At 52.7% G+C, this 18,722-nt stretch overlaps 2 protein-coding genes across 2 annotated transcripts in view; one reads left to right on the top strand and one right to left on the bottom strand.

Annotated features, from left to right (window-relative positions):
• Positions 1-6,191, bottom strand: part of NT5C2 (5'-nucleotidase, cytosolic II) — a 62,047-nt gene extending 55,856 nt beyond the window's left edge. The window contains exon 1 of the mRNA XM_082486669.1: positions 6,171-6,191. The gene's annotated coding sequence lies outside the window, so the exon portion shown is untranslated. The remainder of the gene's footprint in view (positions 1-6,170) is intronic.
• A 6,280-nt stretch (positions 6,192-12,471) lies between these two features.
• On the top strand, positions 12,472-18,099 carry INA (internexin neuronal intermediate filament protein alpha; the record flags this gene model as incomplete). Its single annotated transcript, XM_082486204.1, has 3 exons — positions 12,472-13,458; positions 17,119-17,243; positions 17,826-18,099. Exons 1-3 carry the CDS (start codon positions 12,550-12,552, stop codon positions 18,097-18,099), a joined length of 1,308 nt encoding a protein of 435 aa, XP_082342330.1. The 5' UTR covers positions 12,472-12,549.
• Positions 18,100-18,722: the final 623 nt, after the last annotated feature.

The raw sequence follows: 18,722 nt of genomic DNA, 5'->3' as shown, positions 1-18,722 counted from the left end.
GTGGAACTGAACAAGCAACGAAAAAGAAACAACTATGCAGCTATTATGGGTATCTGTTCTTGAAAGGTCTGAGTGAATACTGCATAGGATGTCAGAAACAACATAATTTAACCAGGACACTCGGGACCAAATCTTGCAGCCCTTTCTTGTGACTTCAAAGGTGTCACATGTGTCATGTGTCATATGTCTTTGCATAGTCTTGAAATTGAATTGCTTTGTAATATCCAAAAAGGTGACTTAAAAAGATGAGAAAGAAACATTTGAAATACTTTTGCCAACATGCTCAGCTCTTCTTTTTTGGGGGAAAAAAAAAGGTATCTCTGATGGAGAAAGCAAAGGAAATCAACATCTAAAAATATTATTTCTTTTTAATGCACTGGTTCTACTTACTGACTTCCAAAACTACCTAAGCAGCCTGACGTTTACTAGCACCTACTCTTAGATGTTATTATTGGTAATTGCTGTGTTATGATTGCAAAGCACCGGCATAAATCAGCACCTCTTTGGGTTTCTGTGGGCAGAATATTCACATGCTCTTCTCTGACCCCATGTTCCCAATTATTCGCTGTGCATGCCTATGGGCAGCTCATCACCAACTGAATCAACCCAAACACCAGCTGGATTCAGCTGGTCTAGAGATTTTAGTATGCTTTATGCTAAACCATCAGTCTTCTCTCTTTTGAATTTACCTTCCTTCCTAGGTTATTTTAGAAGCCGATTAGAAATTTTCTCTTGCTATATATACACCATGGCCAGATGGACTATATTTGGTGCAAATGCCAAGAGGAGCACAGTCCAAGTAGTAAAATACAAGTTGATTCCCACCCACAGCCATCATTCTCCAAAGGAGATAAGGAATACTGATTTTAGCAGCAAACACTGCCTGAACAACTAAAAGCTTCCTCCTGAACCCAGCGTACACAGTTGGGATGCAGCTGTTGCTACCACAGCAGTGCAGGCAGCAGCTGCTGCTAGGGGAAAGGCAGCAGCTCCCACAAGAAAGGGGCAACCTACCCAGAAGGTCCCACAGTCCAGATCTGGCCACCACAACTGCCAAAGCTGGACCACCCCAGTTGGAATGTATTTTGGGGAAGTGTACCTTCCTGGAGGGTTCAGCGAGAACTTGCTTCCTGACAATCTAGCAAGAACATATCGTAAGTGTTTTATGTATTATGCCAATGTTAACAGGGAGAACTACAAGGCCCGGGTCAGAGCCAGCTAATCAAAAGGGCTGTTCTTAAGTAAACAATGGAAAACCACTCTACTTCAGAGCCTCCTACAGAAACCCATACAGGAAATCTCTGTTTTACCCTTTCCTCTGAACCAAATGTGCCAAGTAAGGTTAAATGATAATCTTGTAGCAAGCATATATGCAAAATAGTAAGTCTTTGTTTGAAAATATCTGGAAGGCAGCTGGGAGCTGTGAATAGTCTGTAACTAAACTAAGCTAAATTTGGACCACATAATGACTTCAAGGAACCTTTGTTTTTAAATAAACCAGTTGCAGTGAAAAGAGACGGAATGGTAGTTTTGGAGACCGAAACAGTCTTCTTATTAACAGGATGGGTACAACACAAGCAGTATTAGAGAGTACATTGTTCCCACACATCTGTTTCTACTAGTTTACTTCACTTTGGAGCCACCTTCAAATCTCAAAAGAATCACATCTCCTTGGGCCTCCTTTTCTTCTTCCATCCACATACAGAAGCTGTGCCCACACATCCATCCTTTAATTTCAAAACAGAAACCAACAGTTCGCTCATGTCCCAGCATCATTTCTATAGGTATCTAATTACTGCGACTCCTGCTCTCCACATTCAATGGACTCACTCCTTTGCAGATTTAAAAGCAGTTTTAGCTGGCATGATGTACAGGGTAAGAACCCACTTGTTTGTTGCTTACATGTTAAGAGAAGGTAGCATGCAGATAATAACAGCGGGGTTTCCAAAGTCCTGATAAAGTCAGAACTTTATCTCTAATGAAACTACTAAAAACGGGCTGGCTGTGCTGATAAATCCCGCAGCAGGTATTCGTGCCCAGAGGACGATAAGCTAAGGTCGCCAGCAAGCAACAAGCTTAGCCTCTACTATCCTGTACCAGACTTGAAAAAGTGGCAGGACTGGGAGGGCTGGCACACAGCCATTCACTACTCCTACATTTGGGGACCCAACTGTCCGTGAAGTAAGAACAAATATGCTTTTGACCTTACAGTAAGGTGCATGCACTGTTACACATTCAGGTAGCAGTAAGATTCGACACAGACGGCTTGTGGGGTTTTTTTAGGCTGAATTACTCAGGCTCCCTTCTTGATCTTGTGCTGTCATAAAAAATGTCCTCCTCCTAATATGTCTCCATACAGTCAGGTGTCCCAAGCATCTTTTTAGCCCAGCAAACACATCCATGAGACTTATGTAGGTGGGATTAGATTATCAACTGCTTACAGCAACTACCTTAAATACCTACACTTTTTTTTTTTTCCAGATGTTGCTTAAGGTCTATTTACTGTACATTAAGTTCTATTTATTGTATATGCTCGATTCTCCCTGTGGTCGTGTTAAGAAAGCAGACTCGTGTTATACATGCTCTCTATGTAGAGTACACAGTCCAAGGTTTTAGGAACCATTCCAGTTAAGGAGTCATAATGATTAAAAAGCAAAATACATCTCATTGCTATGAGCATCATAACCATGACACATAATAATAATTTCTTTAGTAGCACAAAACAGACATTTTACTAAAGGAAATATTTATATGAATGTGCACTTTGGAGATGCTCAAAGAATGAGATATGCTTCAGCACAGAATAGCCAACCTTTGGAGACTCAGATCATGGCCATTTCGAATATAATTTCAAATGGTATTTGTGCTGCTGACACTATAAATAAAAATTAAAAAGTAGACGCAGTACAGACAATAAGTGAAGAATTCCCATGCGCTGACTTGGTAACATATCTTATCCCAAACACATCCCGAAGAGTGAGACAAGGCTTCCACTCCCAGGCACATTGTGTTCAGTTTTCCATCCTATTATTCTCACTGCTAAAAAAGCCACAGCTGTTTTATATCAGGACACCCAACGTTCGTGAGCCACCCTGAGGCAAGGACATGGCATAAAGCAAGCACTGCGAACTCATCCCAAGGTACATCACTCAGGCTGTCCTCTGCTGACATGTAGCGCTGTCCTCAGTTTCCCTTGGGGTAGAGCTGAAGTGCCTTGCTCTCTTCATGGGTTTACGCTGGATGGCATGATGAGTATTTCTTATCCTGAGGTGATTAGTTACTGAGGTGTTCTTTTAAAGGAGTGAAGACAAGGCACAGCCCTGCCAAACAGCAAGCCAGTTCCTATGACAACTTTCCACTGCAGCCTGGCTGGAGACCATTAATTCACCTTACCCAGGCCAAGCAGCTTCTACGTGGTAACGTTACTTTGGGACGCTACAGACCTCTGTAGAATTTTCACCAGTGGCCAAGCAACAGCAGATTGCATGGCACTGAACCACCCAGATCCCACAGCACTCCTAATTTCAAATTCCTACAAAAGAACAGGTTCACTGAGTGCGACTGTGTGATCCCACTTTTGTGTTTTGCCCACAATTTCCAGGGCAGAGCTGCAGTCAGCCCTTCTTCCTGCACCTCCTTGTGAGTTGGTATCTACAATGTCAGTAGGATTCAAAGATTGCAGATCATCTCAGTTCGTCCTGGAGCACCAACTCTGCAGCCAACCCGGGGCCATCCCCAGATAACAGCTAAGGCTGCAAGCTAACCACCCATCTGTAAGTTTTTCACTGAAGCATTATTTTATTAAGCTGAACTGCAAGTAACTAGTATGATGTGAGCAAATAAACGTATCTGCTTTTTCAGTAAGCAGCAGTTAAATGTCGTATTTTAATAGCTTGCTTCCCTTTTACTTTAGATGTAAAAATAATACACTTGTATATTTTTAAAGGAAATAAAACACTCCTTTCAATGTTTCCCAAAGAGTACAATACCGTAGTGTTTACCAGTAAACACCACACTGAAGTTTCTGTTTTTTCAAAAACAAACATTCCCCTGGAAGTTGAAAAACAGCCTAGAATAAATATTTCTAGTGATTTTAGGAGGGGTCTCTTGACTTTCAATTCAAGCTATATTAGGAAGCAAACATAGCAAGGAGTAACAATTCGAGGGGGGGTTATTGTCATTATTATTATAAAAAATCGCCTACAAACTGGAAATTTGCCTGGAAAAATTTCAGCTTACATCTGATTTTTGCTAGCTTATATCCTAGAAACAGCATATAACACTAATGCTACCAATGCAAATATACTAACAGGCTGTTAATTTCAAACCTCAGCTGAAAACATTTCTCCCATTCTTACAATTTTTCTCCCCATTTATCTCTGCAATTGTACTTAATTCAATGGAGCATTTTAAATGTAATTCGGTGGTGCATTTTGCCATACAATTTGTTTGAATGACGCTATACAGAGTAAAGGTTGTATTGTACTATATAATGAAACTACGTCTATGCTTGAACAAACTCCAACCACTGTTAATCAAACCAGCAAGCTCCTGAATGATCTTTTGGACTCCAGACTAATGGCAATAGATTATTTTAAATAGCAGTCCTACTCTAAAATACGTTTAGGTTGACAGGGTCTGACAAGGACTGTGACAGACTTCCAGAGCTGAGCTGATCGGTTTGCAAGTAAAACACCAGAATTTTTCCTCACTGCCAGAACTACAAATCAGCATGTGAACCTTGCTGAATGAAGTTTTGAGTTTTGTTTCTGGTTTTCAATAAAACCACATAGCACCTGAAAAGACCTGAAAATCTTTATATTTTCGACGTATTCCCTAGCAACAAATAGCTATATGGATCAATACAATACATTTCAGTTGGTGACAAGACGTTATTCTAAACGGACACAGGGGACCACTTGGATAGGTAAGAGAGGGACGTTTCTAAATGACTACTGAGAAAGCATTTTGCAATCTTTGAGGTTTAAAGAGCTAAAAAAAAACCCAACAAAATCTTTTCAAACATAACTGATTATACCTTAGGAGGAATGTTCTCAAGACCACGCCAGAGAGGATCCTTAGTATCCAGCTTGGCAGCCTTCAGAAACACTAGCAAGGGAATAAACTTAAGGGTTTCATAATCTCAGTGGTTCCAGGAATTCTTAAAACTGCCTGTGCTACAAGAAACAGTACAGCCCTATTAAGTCATCTAGTCTATCAGAAACCAATGTAGGTTTGTTTCCGCCACACATTTTGCAACATTATTTTTGGCACAAAAGGAGGAATTAAAAAAAAAAAAAAAAAAAGGCATAAGCAGTGAGCAAAGCAGTTTTACGTTGTTGTGGGGTGGGTTTTTTGATTTTTCTTTTTTGTTTTTCATTTGGTGCCTCGCTCCCGTCTTTAGGTTATCAGCTCAAGCCTGCTATAGCGGAATGCCAAGAACAACTCAAACGAAACAGAGCAGTGACAATGAACTCCTCGCCCTGATGCAAGGCTGTCCGGGAAGCGTTCTGCCCAGCGCCGGGATCGGGCTTTCTTTCCTCAGGGAAGAGGATCGCCCCTACCCACCTCCCCAGCCGGGGTGGCGGCTACCCCGAGGGGGAAGCTGCAAGCTGGAAGGAGCCGCCGGGACCCCTCCGGTCCACGTGGGACGGAAGGCGGAAACGAACATACCGGGTGCTGGCCCCAAACCTCCGAAACGCCTTCCCGAGAGCTCCTGCTCCTCTGGCTGCAACTCAGAGGGGGCCCGTGCGGAATGGGCCGAGGTAACCTGGGGGCCGCCCCGCTTGGGACGGAGTGGAGAAGCAACAGGGACACCCGGGGCACAGCGGCCGGGCAGGGTAGGGGGCCAGCCGGGCCCCGGGGAAGCGGCGGAGCCCGCGGGCGCTGCCTCCGAGGGGATCCCCTCAGCGGCAGAAGGGGAAGTGCCGCCGGCGGGCACCCGGGCTCTACTCACCGCCCCTCCCCTCCTCAGACCCGGCCGCGACGGCGGAAAGACACCCTCCCCCCGCGCCGTCCCGGGGTGTGCGCCTGAGGGGAGCCGGGGAGAGGGCGCGCTCCCCCCCCCCCCCCCCCGGTCCCCACCAACGGTCCCGTCCCCGCCACGCGCCCGGCGCGCGCACGCGCACCCGCACGCGCGCACTGCCCCCGCGCGCCCGGACCACTCTCACCTCCCGCCGCGCTCGGAAGAACTACCCCGCACAACTGCCGCAGCGCCCAGGCGGCCGCATTGCGCAGGCGCAGCCCGCGCCCCGCCCCTCCCGGCGGCAGGGACCGGGGAGAGTGTGCGACCCCGGCGCTCAGCCGCAGACCAGCGGCGGTAGGGAGCGGCTGCAATGTGCCAACCCGCGGAACAGCCGCATAGACACCACCCCCCCACCACCACCACCACCCCCCCAGACACACCCCCAGGGTCTGGCATCTCTCCGGCCAAAATCCCTGGGGCTGCAGCCCCGGCCCGGCATCCCCCGGCCCTTCCTAAGCCCACACAGTTCTGTCAGCCGGACTCAGTGCCGCTGCACCCCACCCTGGCTGAAGGAGCCAGAGCTTTGGTTAAAACAACGCAATTAATTATTGATCTGGGGGGGAAGTGCACCTGCAGCGCGCGCTGGGGCAAGGGGGGCCGGGGTGCGCCCCATCCATGGTGGGAAGGATGGCGAGGAGGTCTCAAGGAGCGGCTGCAGGTGGCATGGGTGGTGGTGGCCGGGGGCTTGAGGGACACTGACCATGGCAGCAGGAGGAGGGGGGTCCTGCCTGCCCGCCCCGAGCAAAGGTCCACTGCCACCAGCCAGCACAGGCCTGCGCCCGTCACACCTGCGGGCATGGCGGTCCGGGGTGGAAAGGCTCAGGGGACGGTTGTGCAGAGCAAAAAAATATCCATCGGTCCATTCCCAGGTGGCCGCAGCCCCAGCAGGGTCCTGGCCACCTCGGGGTCATCCCCGGTGACAGCAGCTGTCCCCCTGCCACAGATCACCCCAGGCGGCTCTGCCAAACCTCCGGCACCCGTGTCTGGTCTCCCTTCCCACACCTCGGTGGTGGCCGGAGGCCGGGAATGCCTCCCCTCCTCTGGCAGTGGCCTTTCCCTCCCCACCGCTGCGGTGCTTCATTTATCTCCCCAAGGACACTTCTGGCTTTCCCTACCGCCCTCTGCTCCGGGTGATAAGGCACTGCCATCACCCTCCCTGGCAGGGGGACACACTTGGCCCATCGTGGTGCTCCAGGCTCTCCGTCACCTCTCCAAGGGGAAGCACCCAACGGCACGAGCCTTTAACACATGCTGTAAGTTCTGGATAAAGCAAAGCCCGTTTCCGGCGCCAAGCCTGCAGCCAGGCAGCATTGCCCACCTAGGAAGCTCATCCTGCACCTCCTGATGCCCTGGGACACCTCACGGCACCCGCGCCGGGCACCCAAGCGAGGGGTTTCGATTGCAGATGCAACCACCTGTATTTGGGAGCTCATTTCCATGCATCCATCCATATGAGGAGGGACCCTTTATCAGGGAATGGAGCGATAGGACGAGGGCAAATGGTTTTAAACTGAAAGAAGATAGATTTAGATTAGATGTTAGAAAGAAATTATTTACTCTGAGGGTGGTGAGACACTAGAACAGGTTGCCCAGAGAAGCTGTGGAGGACCCATCCCTGGAAGTGTTCAAGGCCAGGTTGGATGGAGCTTTGGGCAAGCCGGTCTGGTGTCCCTGCCCATGACAGGGGGCTTGGAACTAGATGATCTTTAAGGTCCCTTCCAACCTAAACCATTCTATGAATCTATCATTCTGTCCTCATAGCAGGGCCCATCCTGGAGTGTCTGTCTGCCTGCATATCTTTCCAACACATGACCCCAGAAGATGCACTGAAGCTAACAAGGATGACTAAAATGGGAAATGGCTTTTATGTGAAAGAAAATTAAATAGACAAAAGTCCTTCAGCCTACTAAAGAGACTGAGGGGGATAAGGCAGAGGTCTGCAAAATCCTGCATAGAGAGGTGGGTGGGAAGGAACCGTGTCCCAGCTTTTCCAGTGTCCCACAAGCCAGGGGCATGGAATGAAATTAGCTGGCAGTGACTTTGAAGCACAAACAAAGATGATGTTTTTTCATACAGCACGTTATCAAACTGTGGGTTACAGAGCCTGGTGGCATCCAGGACATGAACTTGCACTGATTAGATAAGGGCCAGCAAACACAGGGATGTGACTGCTGCCCGGGGTGCCCCAGAGCCACAGACAGCCAGAACCAGAGAAGTTATACCAGGGAAGTGTAAATCTGCCCCTGTCAGAAACAAACTCCTGAGTTAGGGGGACCCAGTACAGCCATTTTCCTATTTTTATTAGTGGTTTTGTGTGTGTGCAATTCAGAGAATACATCCTTCTTTCTTATCTACATGTTTATCACTTATATATGTTTTCTCCCTTATTTTGCTGCCCTTACCCACAGAGCTCTCCCTCCTGCAGGGGGTCAGACCTGCCTGTGCTGCAGGAGATCTGGCAGCATTCTCCCAGGAGACAGACACTTGGATCTGCCTTTTTCCCACCACCGGGAAGCATTTCCCTCTCCAGCAACAGGCGCAGTGAAGCCGGGTGGCAAAACACCTACCCAGAGCGTTAGTTTAATGGACTGTGCTGGAAACCAGCCAGAAGGTGTGTGTCCCATTGCTGTGTGTGCGCACAGCTCAGAGGACAGATTTTTCCTCTGAATCACAAGCCCAGGCAGATTACAGCTCTGGAGATAAAACGTTTAACGAGCCCCATCAGCAGGCGGCTGCTATGCGGAGAGGATCACGGAGTTTTAAGGACTCCTGCTGCTGCCTCACAGGCATTGATTTTTGAAGGAACTGGGAGGTATGGGAAGGTCCTGGCCAATCCACTGGGTTTCAGTAGTGCCATTCCTAGATATGGGACTGTTTTTCCTTTGTTCTTCTGCCTGTTTTTTGGCCTGATAAAGATCCCCCTGTGGCCATGTTTGTGTGTCCCAACAGAGAACCGTGTATTTACTCAGGCATCAAGGTTTCCTGAGGGTGAACACAGCCCAGTTTGTGCCCACTTCCAGCTTGCCATCTCCTTTCAGGTCTGACATGCTGGTGTTCAGCTTGTCTCCAGCCTCTGACCTTGGAATGGAATGGAATGGAATGGAATGGAATGGAATGGAATGGAATGGAATGGAATGGAATGGAACGGAACAATAGTAGGATAGGATAGAATAGAATAGAATAGAATAGAATAGAATAGAATAGAATAGAATAGAATAGAATAGAATAGAATAGAATAGAATAGAATAGAATAGAATAGAATGAATTTGGGGGAATTTGGGGTCTGGGCCTTTCACAGGCTTCCTTCCAGTCTGCTGGGACATGGCTCCTTCTCCAGGACGCGGCCACGCTGCTCTCCCTCTCACTGGGAGCGCTGTACAGGTTTGTTGGCCAAGTCAGTCCCCAAGAGCCGGGTCAGGGGCTCAAGGGGCTCACAAGGGAATTGCATTTTGGTGCCAAACACCTGGGATGGGGGCCTTGCTGCAGCTGCCTGGAACACGGAAGCACCCCCAGAACTGGTAGCTCATGCTGAGGTGGATCCCAAGGTCTTGACTACCCTTTGCTCCTCTGAAAGAAGCAGCCTTCTGATGAGCTGGAGCCACATCCTTGTTCTGCGGGACACCAGTGCTTACTATCATTTACTGACTCCAACTCCTTGTGCTCATTCTACTACAAGGTCCCAGCAGTCACATCTGCAACTGGCTCAGGTCCTACCTGTTTCACGCAGTCTCCTTCCCTCTGTGTAGAAAGACTCCAGACCACAGCAACCTATTGGGAGGCAAAGGGATTCAGTCCAGGGGCTTCACCCATGGATGTCAGCAGTCCCTGCAGAGACCCTCTCATTTCTTCTGCTGGAGGACACTGTGACACTCCTAACTCTGCTCTTAGACTACATATGTGTGGCAGCGCTAGAACAGCACAAGTGGGGAGGCCAGGATAGGCTGCACTGCACTTTTCCAAGACAAAAGAGAACTGCAACAGCCTTCACCTTCAGTAATAAGCATCAGAGCAAAGTCATCAAAACAACGCCACACACATAACTAAGCAGAGCTGGTAAATTCTCAGTTATCTGATCAGTTATTGCCAGTGGCAGAAACCTGACTTAGGATATTGTAATGCAAAGCAACAGTTGTCGAGGAAGTGGTAAAACACACTTGTGTGTGACGAGTATGTGAAAGGCCAGGAAAAAAAAAAAACAAACCAGATGAAGGAGAGGATTTCTGCGTCAGCAGTGGGAGCCTGGCAGCACGGGCCAGGCGTTGCGCTCCAGGGCCAGGACGGCTGGCAGCCCCCAGTGGGGATTGAGGCTGTCTGCCCAGCCTGCTCTGCCACCTAAGCTACTCAGACGATCCAAGTGCTGTATGTAGCCTCACCATCACTGACCTAAAATGGGCTTCAGGAAAACTGAGTCCTTCCAGGAACACTACTTGTGAGCAGATTTGAGTCCTGGAAAAACAAGGCACAAGCCAGGTCTCTCACCCAAGCGTGCACATAGCTCCTGTCTCCACTGACTGACACTCCTCATTCCTCCTGTGCCCTGTGGGACAGATACATGGGACTATAAAAGACGAGGGGTAACGGGTACAAGTTACTCCTGGGGAGATTCCAGTTGGGCACAAGAGGAAAATTTTTCACAATGAGAAAAATCAGCCATTAGAATAATCTCCCCAGAGAAGTGGTGGATTCCCCATCACTGGACACTTTAAATATTCAGCTGGACAGGGTGCTGGGTCATCTTGTCTAGACTGTGCTTTTGCCAAGAAAGGTTGGACCAGACAATCCATGAGGTCCCTTCCAATGTGTGATTCTATGATTCTGTAATTTTATGATTCTATGACTAAGGTGAGGTATATATGTGTGTGTTGATCCTATTGCCAATCCCTGACTGCACACCTAGGACCAGCCTGCTCCCATGATGGGACAATGCTCCGCCTTGGGCTGGGCTCACCTCACTCCCAAGTGAAAGAGATGTTTTCCCCATGGGGTTTCTGCCCCAGGCAATGCCATTCTAACCATGGCTGCAGGGACATGGGCTCCTGTGCACTCCAGCCGGGATTGCTTCCATGCTTGCAGGGCCTCCCCCGTAGCCACTGTTATGATTAACTGCTGATCCCAAGGAGATGTGAATCCCAGCACCATCTATCCCCATTTGACTGCTCCCTTTGAAACAGCAACAGCTCCTTTGGAGCTTCTCCAGTGCCAGCCCTGGCTTGCTCATCCTCCCCGCTCATCTGCTGGACCTCCCTCATACTGTTCCCTGGTCACCTGTGGGGACAAAAGGGAACAAGTGGAGGACAAGAGGAACTCGACATCAGTGCAGAGCTCAGCAGCAGAGAGATGTACAGCAGGAGACAGGATCCAGTTGCACATTTCACCACATTCCTCACACCTGGATCAGAGATGTTTTAGGCTGTTTTTCCATCTCACAGCTTCCTTTTGTGCTGCTGCTCCCAGAGATCAGACACTTCCCACCGGTCTCTTGGCAGGTTCTGCCCTGGGATGCTGTGTTCCCAGGCAGGGCACTTGGCCTGGAAGTGGGGTGTGTGTGTCCCCCTTCTCATCACCTCTGCAGCCCTGGGTACTCCCAGCAAACCCCTGTCCAGTCTGCTTGCTTGGACAGGACAGAAGCTGAAGCGTCTCTTTCTGTGCCTGGCAAACAACCTGGAAGCAAAATCCTCCCCTGGTCTGTCCCTTGCAGCATAGTTGGACCAGCGATGAGTCTCTGTCCTGGGCAACCCCTCCTCTGGGCATGTCCCCACCTCTGCAGCCCCCTGCACCCCAACTGCTCGTGGCTCCATCCTGCAGAGGCACCACACTGCTGCTGGCACCCCGGTCCCCACAGAGGAGAGGGGCTGGGACCAACCCCCCAGGACACCTTCACCTCAGGCACAGGCACACAGCACGGGTTCCCTTGAGTATTGGTGGGGACAGCCGGGGGTACCCCAGCAGGAGTAATTTGTGTGTGTGCGTGCACGCACCTGTGTGTCTGCCTGACTCTTTGTCTGTATGTCTGTCTGATTGTCTCTCCACCTGCCCATTTCTGCCTGCTCCCTTCTGTGTTTCTGCCTCTCCTTGCCTGTGCATCTGCATGTGTCTCTCTGCGCATCTGCTTGTCCCTTTGTCTGTCTGGCTCTCAGCACGTGTGCGTGTGCGTCTTACTGTGAATGCGCCTGTCCCTTTTCGCGTGTGCCTGTGCATCCGTCTATTTCTTTGTGTGTGTGTGACCTTGCCCATCTGCCCGTGTACGTTTGTGTGCTCTGCGTCCGTGTGTCTGTCCATCCCCACACATATACACCCGGCTGTCCCGCCCCCTGCCCCGCCCGCCGCCGCAGCCCTTCAGCACCGCGCCGCAAGGACAGCTCCCGCCGCCTCCTACCGCGCCGGCCCCGGGGGCGCTCCGCGCACCGCACCGCACCGCACCGCTCCCCCTCCCCGCCGCAGCGCACCGCACCGCCCCGCGCCCCGCGCCCCGCCCCGCCGTACATAAGCGCCGCCACCGCCGCCGCCGCTCCTGCTCCGCTGCCATGAGCTACAGCGCGGAGCCGGCGGCGCTGGCCGCCTCCTACCGCCACCTCTTCGCCGAGACCCCGCGGCGCCCCGAGGCGGGGGCGGCGGCGGGCCGGCGGGCGGCGGAGCCGGGGCGGGCGCGGGCCAGCGAGAAGGAGCAGCTGCAGGGCCTCAACGAGCGCTTCGCCGGCTACATCGAGAGGGTGCGGGCGCTGGAGGAGCGGAACCGGGCTCTGGCGGCGGAGCTGGCGGCGCTGCGGCAGCGGTCGGACGAGCCGCGCCGGCTGGGCCAGCTGCTGGGCGGGGAGCTGCGGGCCCTGCGCGCCCGCCTGGAGGAGGCGCACGGGGAGCGGGCGCAGGCGGCGCTGGAGCGGGCGCGCCTGGCCGAAGAGACGCAGCGGCTGCGGGCGCGCTGCGAGGAGGAGGCGCGGGGCCGGGCCGAGGCGGAGCAGGCGCTGCGCTCCCGGCAGCAGGCGGCCGAAGGGGCCGCCCGCGCCCGCGCCGACCTGGAGCGGCGGGCGGCGGCGCTGCGGGAGGAGCTGTCGGCCCTGCGCAGCGCCCACGCCGAGCAGCTGGCCCAGCTGGGAGCCGCACTCCGTGCCGCCGCGCCCCCGCTGCCGGCCCCGGCGGGGCGGCCCGACCTGGCGGCGGCGCTGCGGGAGCTGCGCGCTCAGTACGAGGCGCTGGCGGCCCGCAACCTGCAGGCGGCCGAGGACTGGTACCGCGCCCGCTGCGCCCGCCTGCACGAACGGGCGGCCCGCAGCCAGGAGGCCGTCCGCGCCAGCCGGCGGGAGGCCGGCGAGTGCCGCCGCCAGCTGCAGGCCCGCCTGGCGGAGATGGAGAGCCTGCGCGGCGCCCACCAGTCCCTGGAGAGGCAGCTGCAGGAGCTGGAGGAGCGGCACAGCGCCGAGGCCGCCGGCCTGCAGGTGAGCCGGGCGGCGCCGGGAACCGTCCCCGTCCCCTCCCCGCCCAGGCTCCCCAGCACCGGGAGCACCGAGCATCCTCCTCCCGAGCATCCTCCTCCCGGGCCATCCGCCCCGGCGCTCGGCACCTCCGTCCCAGCAACCACCCCCAGTGCTGTGTAGCACCGGCCGTCTTCACCCCACGCAGTTCCCCCCGGCGCCTCCCCGCCCTGCAGCACCGCCACCTCCGACCCAGCACTCCCCCTCCCCCGGGCCTGTGCAGCGCTGAGCATCTCCGCTGCATGCAAAATGCTGCAGCGCAGCTCCGTCCTCTGCAGCAGCCCCCTCATGCCCCCGCAGTTCTGTGCAGCGCTGGACACTCCAGCCTCGTGCGGTGCCCCCCCTGCACCATGCAGCACCCATATCCCGTGCTGTGCTGCACCCCATGCAACGCCCCCCCTGCCCTCCAGCCACCGGCACTATACAGCACCAAACCCCTCTGCTTTGTGCAGTGCCCACCCACGCGGGGCCAGTGCCCCCACAGCACTGCGCAGCCCCAGGCATCCCTGTAGCCTTGTTCCCACCCTGGCAGAGGGTCTCTCTGCCCTGCATAACAGATCCTGCTTCACCAGGGCGTTGCCTGCTGCCTTCACCCTTGATCCATAGGCAGAACCCCAGATGAGCAGGTTTTGGGGGGGGACAGGCAGGGCCAGGACACTCCCTCCAACACCCCCTTCCCACAGGGGACATCCCTGCACATGGCAGAGCTGTTTGGGGTATTGCTCCATCCTTGCCCTGTTCCTTAAGGGTCAGCTCCAAAATTGTCCACACGTTCCCCATCATTGTGGGTAATTCCTCGAAGCTGTCTGCCCAGGATTGGCCCCTTGCCCTGTGGCCTGGCTCTTGGCACCTGCACTGCAGAAATTGGAGCTCTGCAAACCTTAAGGCAGAATTTGCAGCCAGATCCCAGCATCTCCTGTGTCTGTGGAAAGACTCACGTGGGGTGAGTCTCCACTGAGCACTCCATATCTCTTGTTCCATTACCGCAGTATTACCGCATTTTCTTTCTACAGGGAAATGTTCATGATTTATAATAAAATAAATCCTGAGATTGCTCTATTACATGGCTATTAAATGATCTGTGGTTTCTAAATCGAGCCATTTCCTTCTAAATACTGAAGCAACTGCCTTACGTCATACCTGAAGGACGTTGTTATTTCACACCCAAGTAATGCCTTGTCATTTTCAAGGCTAAATTTTACCAGGCTCACTAGAATTCAGGATTGTAGCTCCAAGCTGCTCGCAGTCTTACTGAATAGTTGATGTCTTCTTCAACAAATATTGTAGAAATGGGTAATATACAATATTTTCTGTAGTGGGTGAAAGGATTACATACAGTAATCTTCTTAAATAGTCGTGATGCCATGTGAAAATAGGGATTCTGGGAACAACCTGTCAGTCGGGGGAAAAAAAAATAATGCAACTGGATTAAACAGCACCATAATTGAAATTGGTTTAGCTATAGCACAGCAGCTTTTTACTGCATGACCCTCAGGATCTGCTTAAAGTGTGGTAACACTTAGGTGTCTTTTGAACAATGTGCATGTGTAGCAGCTAAATAATTTTTGTGGCTGCAACCAGTGGAAAAGGATCGGAGTCTGTCTTAAAAGAGAATATTCCTATTGTTTGAGCTTTTAAAATGTTCCTATAGACTGCTAAAGCAGGGGCATGTCTTTATATAGGCTATCCAGTCAAATCTGACCCAATATGTGAGAGGTCTCCATTAGGGGACAGGTTTGCAATGGTGTGGGGAAAGGGGGTTTATTAAACCAGCTGGTAGAGCTGGGGCGTAGAAGAGAGGTACAGACAAAGTAACAAGGATAACCCATTTTTAAAAAGTGGTTTGTTTTTTTTTTTCATGCAGACTGCAGGCAGAGAGAAGGAGGCTGTAGGCATGGAGGGCCCGAGCAGCAAGAGTGGGGCTGTCCCAGGGTTAGGTGACCCCAAGTCCCTCCCTCTTGTCGTGGCTCAGTGCAGCAGCAGTCTGGCTGCATCACAGCAGAGATTTTAATCTGTACCGCAGCAGCATCCACGCACGTCCTCGGGCTTTGCAGTTGCTGCCTCAATGGTCTCCTTGAAGCCCTTCCCATTGCCTAGTCCCACCTCAGAGGCACAGCTCCATGCAGCTCTTTTGCTGCGGGAGATGGTCAAGGCAGCACAGCTCAAGGCAGAGACCCCAAGGATGGCCTGTAAATGTCCCACGAGGTGGGATGCGTCCAGCTAACTTGACTGTGAGATGCCCCAAGCCACATTCAAGATGAGCTGGCGCTGTTTCTCTGAGGGTCTCTGCTCAAACTGGGCTCATTGTGTCAGGCTCACCGCAGCTCCCTGCTCCTTGGGCAGCTCCACATCTCGTGGCTGTCTCTGCACTACGCACAGGGGAGGTTATGCAGGACAAAAAGGAGGCGACAGGATGGGGATGAGGACAGGGACGAGATGGGGACGGTGTGGCAGGACAAAGCTTGTTTGCTGGAATAGAGGAGCTGGAAGCACTTGCAAAGGCCTGGCTGTAGGAGGGGTTGCGGGAGAGCAGACGTTGACAATGGCCATTGCAGGGCTTTGCAGGCAGGGCTGCACTGTCACTTAAATGCAAACTGCTTACTCATTCCTGCTCCAAATCACGCTCCTCTGGTGGCACAGCGGGGTGGCTGGCAGCGGGAAACCATCTGATTGGGAAGACCCCAATAGGAGTGGGTTTCACTGCTTCCAGGCTGCTGCTTAGATACCTGGATGCATGTGGGAGGAAATCGGGCTGCTTGTTTTCTGACAACAAAAAAATAGAAAAAAGATTAGTCCCCTTTGTTAGCAAGGAGATCTGGCCTCAGACTCCTCCACATTGCAGGCAGAACTGGATGTAGCAGCCGTGGCAGGGTGAAGCTGATGGGAAGGATGCTAGAAGGATGTTATCATCCAGCTGAGCACCCTGGCTGTCACAGGGCAGGGCCCGGACTCTGTAACCCCCCCCAGATCCCTGCGCTCAGAGACCCCCCCAGCCCCCCGAGGCACTTTCTGAGGCAGGTGTCAGCCTTCCCCTCCTGGACCCAGCTCTTCCCTCCTCCTTCCTCTCCTTCCACCACCCCGGACACATGTCCCAACCCTTCTGAAGCCCCTCCAGACACAGACTGCAGCCCTTCTCCAGGCACCCGCTCCAGCCCTGTGCTGCTGCAGTGCTGGGTGCTCTCACGTGTCCTGCTGAGCCACCGCCCCTGCTTTGACGATGCTTAAGCTCAAAACTTCCCGTCCCTCCCTGGCAGCTCTTCCCTCCCCTCTGCTGCAGCCTGCCTAGTCCCCTGCAGGACTGGGGGTTCCACCACTGTGTGCTATTTGCCCCTCTCCCCCGCCCCCCCATCTCACAGACCCTGCTACAGATGGGAAAATATATAAATCCATCGATGTTTGAAGTCTCCCCCTTCTGTGCACGCCCTCACAATTCATGCCCGGTGCTCTGCCAGCTTCTGCATCCCCATTAGCGTGAGATTTCATGATCCCAAGCTGCTGGTGGGATGTGCCATCGTGGACCAACTGCCCATTGCAGCTTCCCTGGCTCTGCAATGGGCAGAGTGGAAGACCCACGGGAGCGGTCCCTGCTCTGAAACACAGTGCTGAACGCCCTTGCCTTTGTAGGACACCATCGGGCAGCTGGAGGATGACCTGCGAAACACCAAAAATGAGATGGCTCGGCACTTGAGGGAGTACCAAGACCTGCTTAATGTCAAGATGGCACTTGACATTGAGATAGCTGCCTACAGGTAAGGCTGCTTTGACCCTGCCCTTCCTGGCCACCCCCCAAGCCTCATCTCCTGACCCCACCAGGCTGGGATATAGTCAAGGGCCTGGAAACTATCTGGGTACACGTGATGGTGTTCCTCCTCTCCCCTGCCTGTGCCTGCCATGCTCCTGCCTGGGGAGTAGCCATGGCTCCACATCATGCTTCGATCTAGCAGCTGTGATCTGTGTCCCCCAGCCATCTCAGCAGCAGTGGTTTTTAATGGGGGCAGTTGGGGTTAGAAACTTGTCTCTCTTGCAAAGTCAAGGTAGACACAAAAGTCAGAGTCCCTCTGGTTCAGGGTTTTATTTCCCTGGAATTTCTGGAGGAAGAGGAGGGAGCCAGTCTTATGTATCCCAAGTGCTCCAAAAACATCTGACCAAAGCATATGATTTTTGAAGCAGTTTCATGGTGCAGTGTGACCTGAGTGTGTGTCCACTGCAGGCTGGAGTGACAGCCTGGAGCACTCGGACTTGCTCACAGGTCACAGCACGCCCTCAGGCTTTGCAGATATTTCAGGTGAGATGTCCCCATACTAACCTCTTCCTTTGTGATGTGCTTGCAGGAAGCTGCTGGAGGGAGAGGAGACCCTCTTCAGCATGGGAAGCAGCGGCCTTTCAGCGCTCAATCCCCTCCCCAACCCCACTTACTCCTTCCAGCCAAGAGGCTTTAGTTCCTCTACTCTGTCCTTCAAGGAGGAGGAGCAAGGAGAGGTGATTAAAGTGACCTCTAAAATATCATCCAGCCGGGCTGAGATGATTGAGGGGACCATAACCTCTGCCAAGAAAAGAGGGAGATTAAACCTGCATGAAGGAATCATTGCGAATGCAAAAATGTAACTGTCAGGACCCTGTCCGTTTTGCATTTGAGGGGGAACAGTCTCCACTCGGCCTTTAAATTGTCCCTCTGGGCACAAAGCTGCGTTGGGCTCGCAGGAAGCCCCCCCCTTAGAAACACGTAACCCCCTGGGGACACCAACCCAGGGCTGGCTTCCTTGCGGGTCCTGCCATGCAGCGGCCGAGGTTGGCACATTGCTCCCTTTTAAATGGGGTGGGGGTGTGGGCAGGTAGCTAGATGCATGTTGGTTGTTGTTGTGGTGCCACAGTGGACTCGTAGCACCCACCATCCCTCCCTCGGTGGGCGAGGGGGAGCTGGCTGGGACTGCTGCTCAGGGGGCTGGCCGGGGAAGGGGGGGGGGGGGGAGGGAAAGAATTCAACTATACCTAGTGTCAAGGCTATAGACCTTCATCTACTATCCAAATACACGTATAGATAAACTCTTCCCCACTTCAAGCTGTAGCTGTCCACTTTTAATCCCAGAAGCACAGAAATAGCCATACTGGACTGTAACCACACCTGACATCTGTCTATGAGCCACTTATGTTTTAAATTACAAGGAATGTTCTGTTTTTCTTTTTGTCCTGACAACTCCGTCTGGTTTTCGGCAGCGTTAGTCCAGGCA

The sequence above is a fragment of the Vanellus vanellus genome, assembly GCF_965231255.1.
Source record: "Vanellus vanellus genome assembly, chromosome: 7".
In the NCBI taxonomy this organism is placed as follows: domain Eukaryota; kingdom Metazoa; phylum Chordata; class Aves; order Charadriiformes; family Charadriidae; genus Vanellus; species Vanellus vanellus.
Note: the sequence above shows the minus strand (reverse complement) of the source record. Positions and strands in the feature narration are given on the sequence as shown.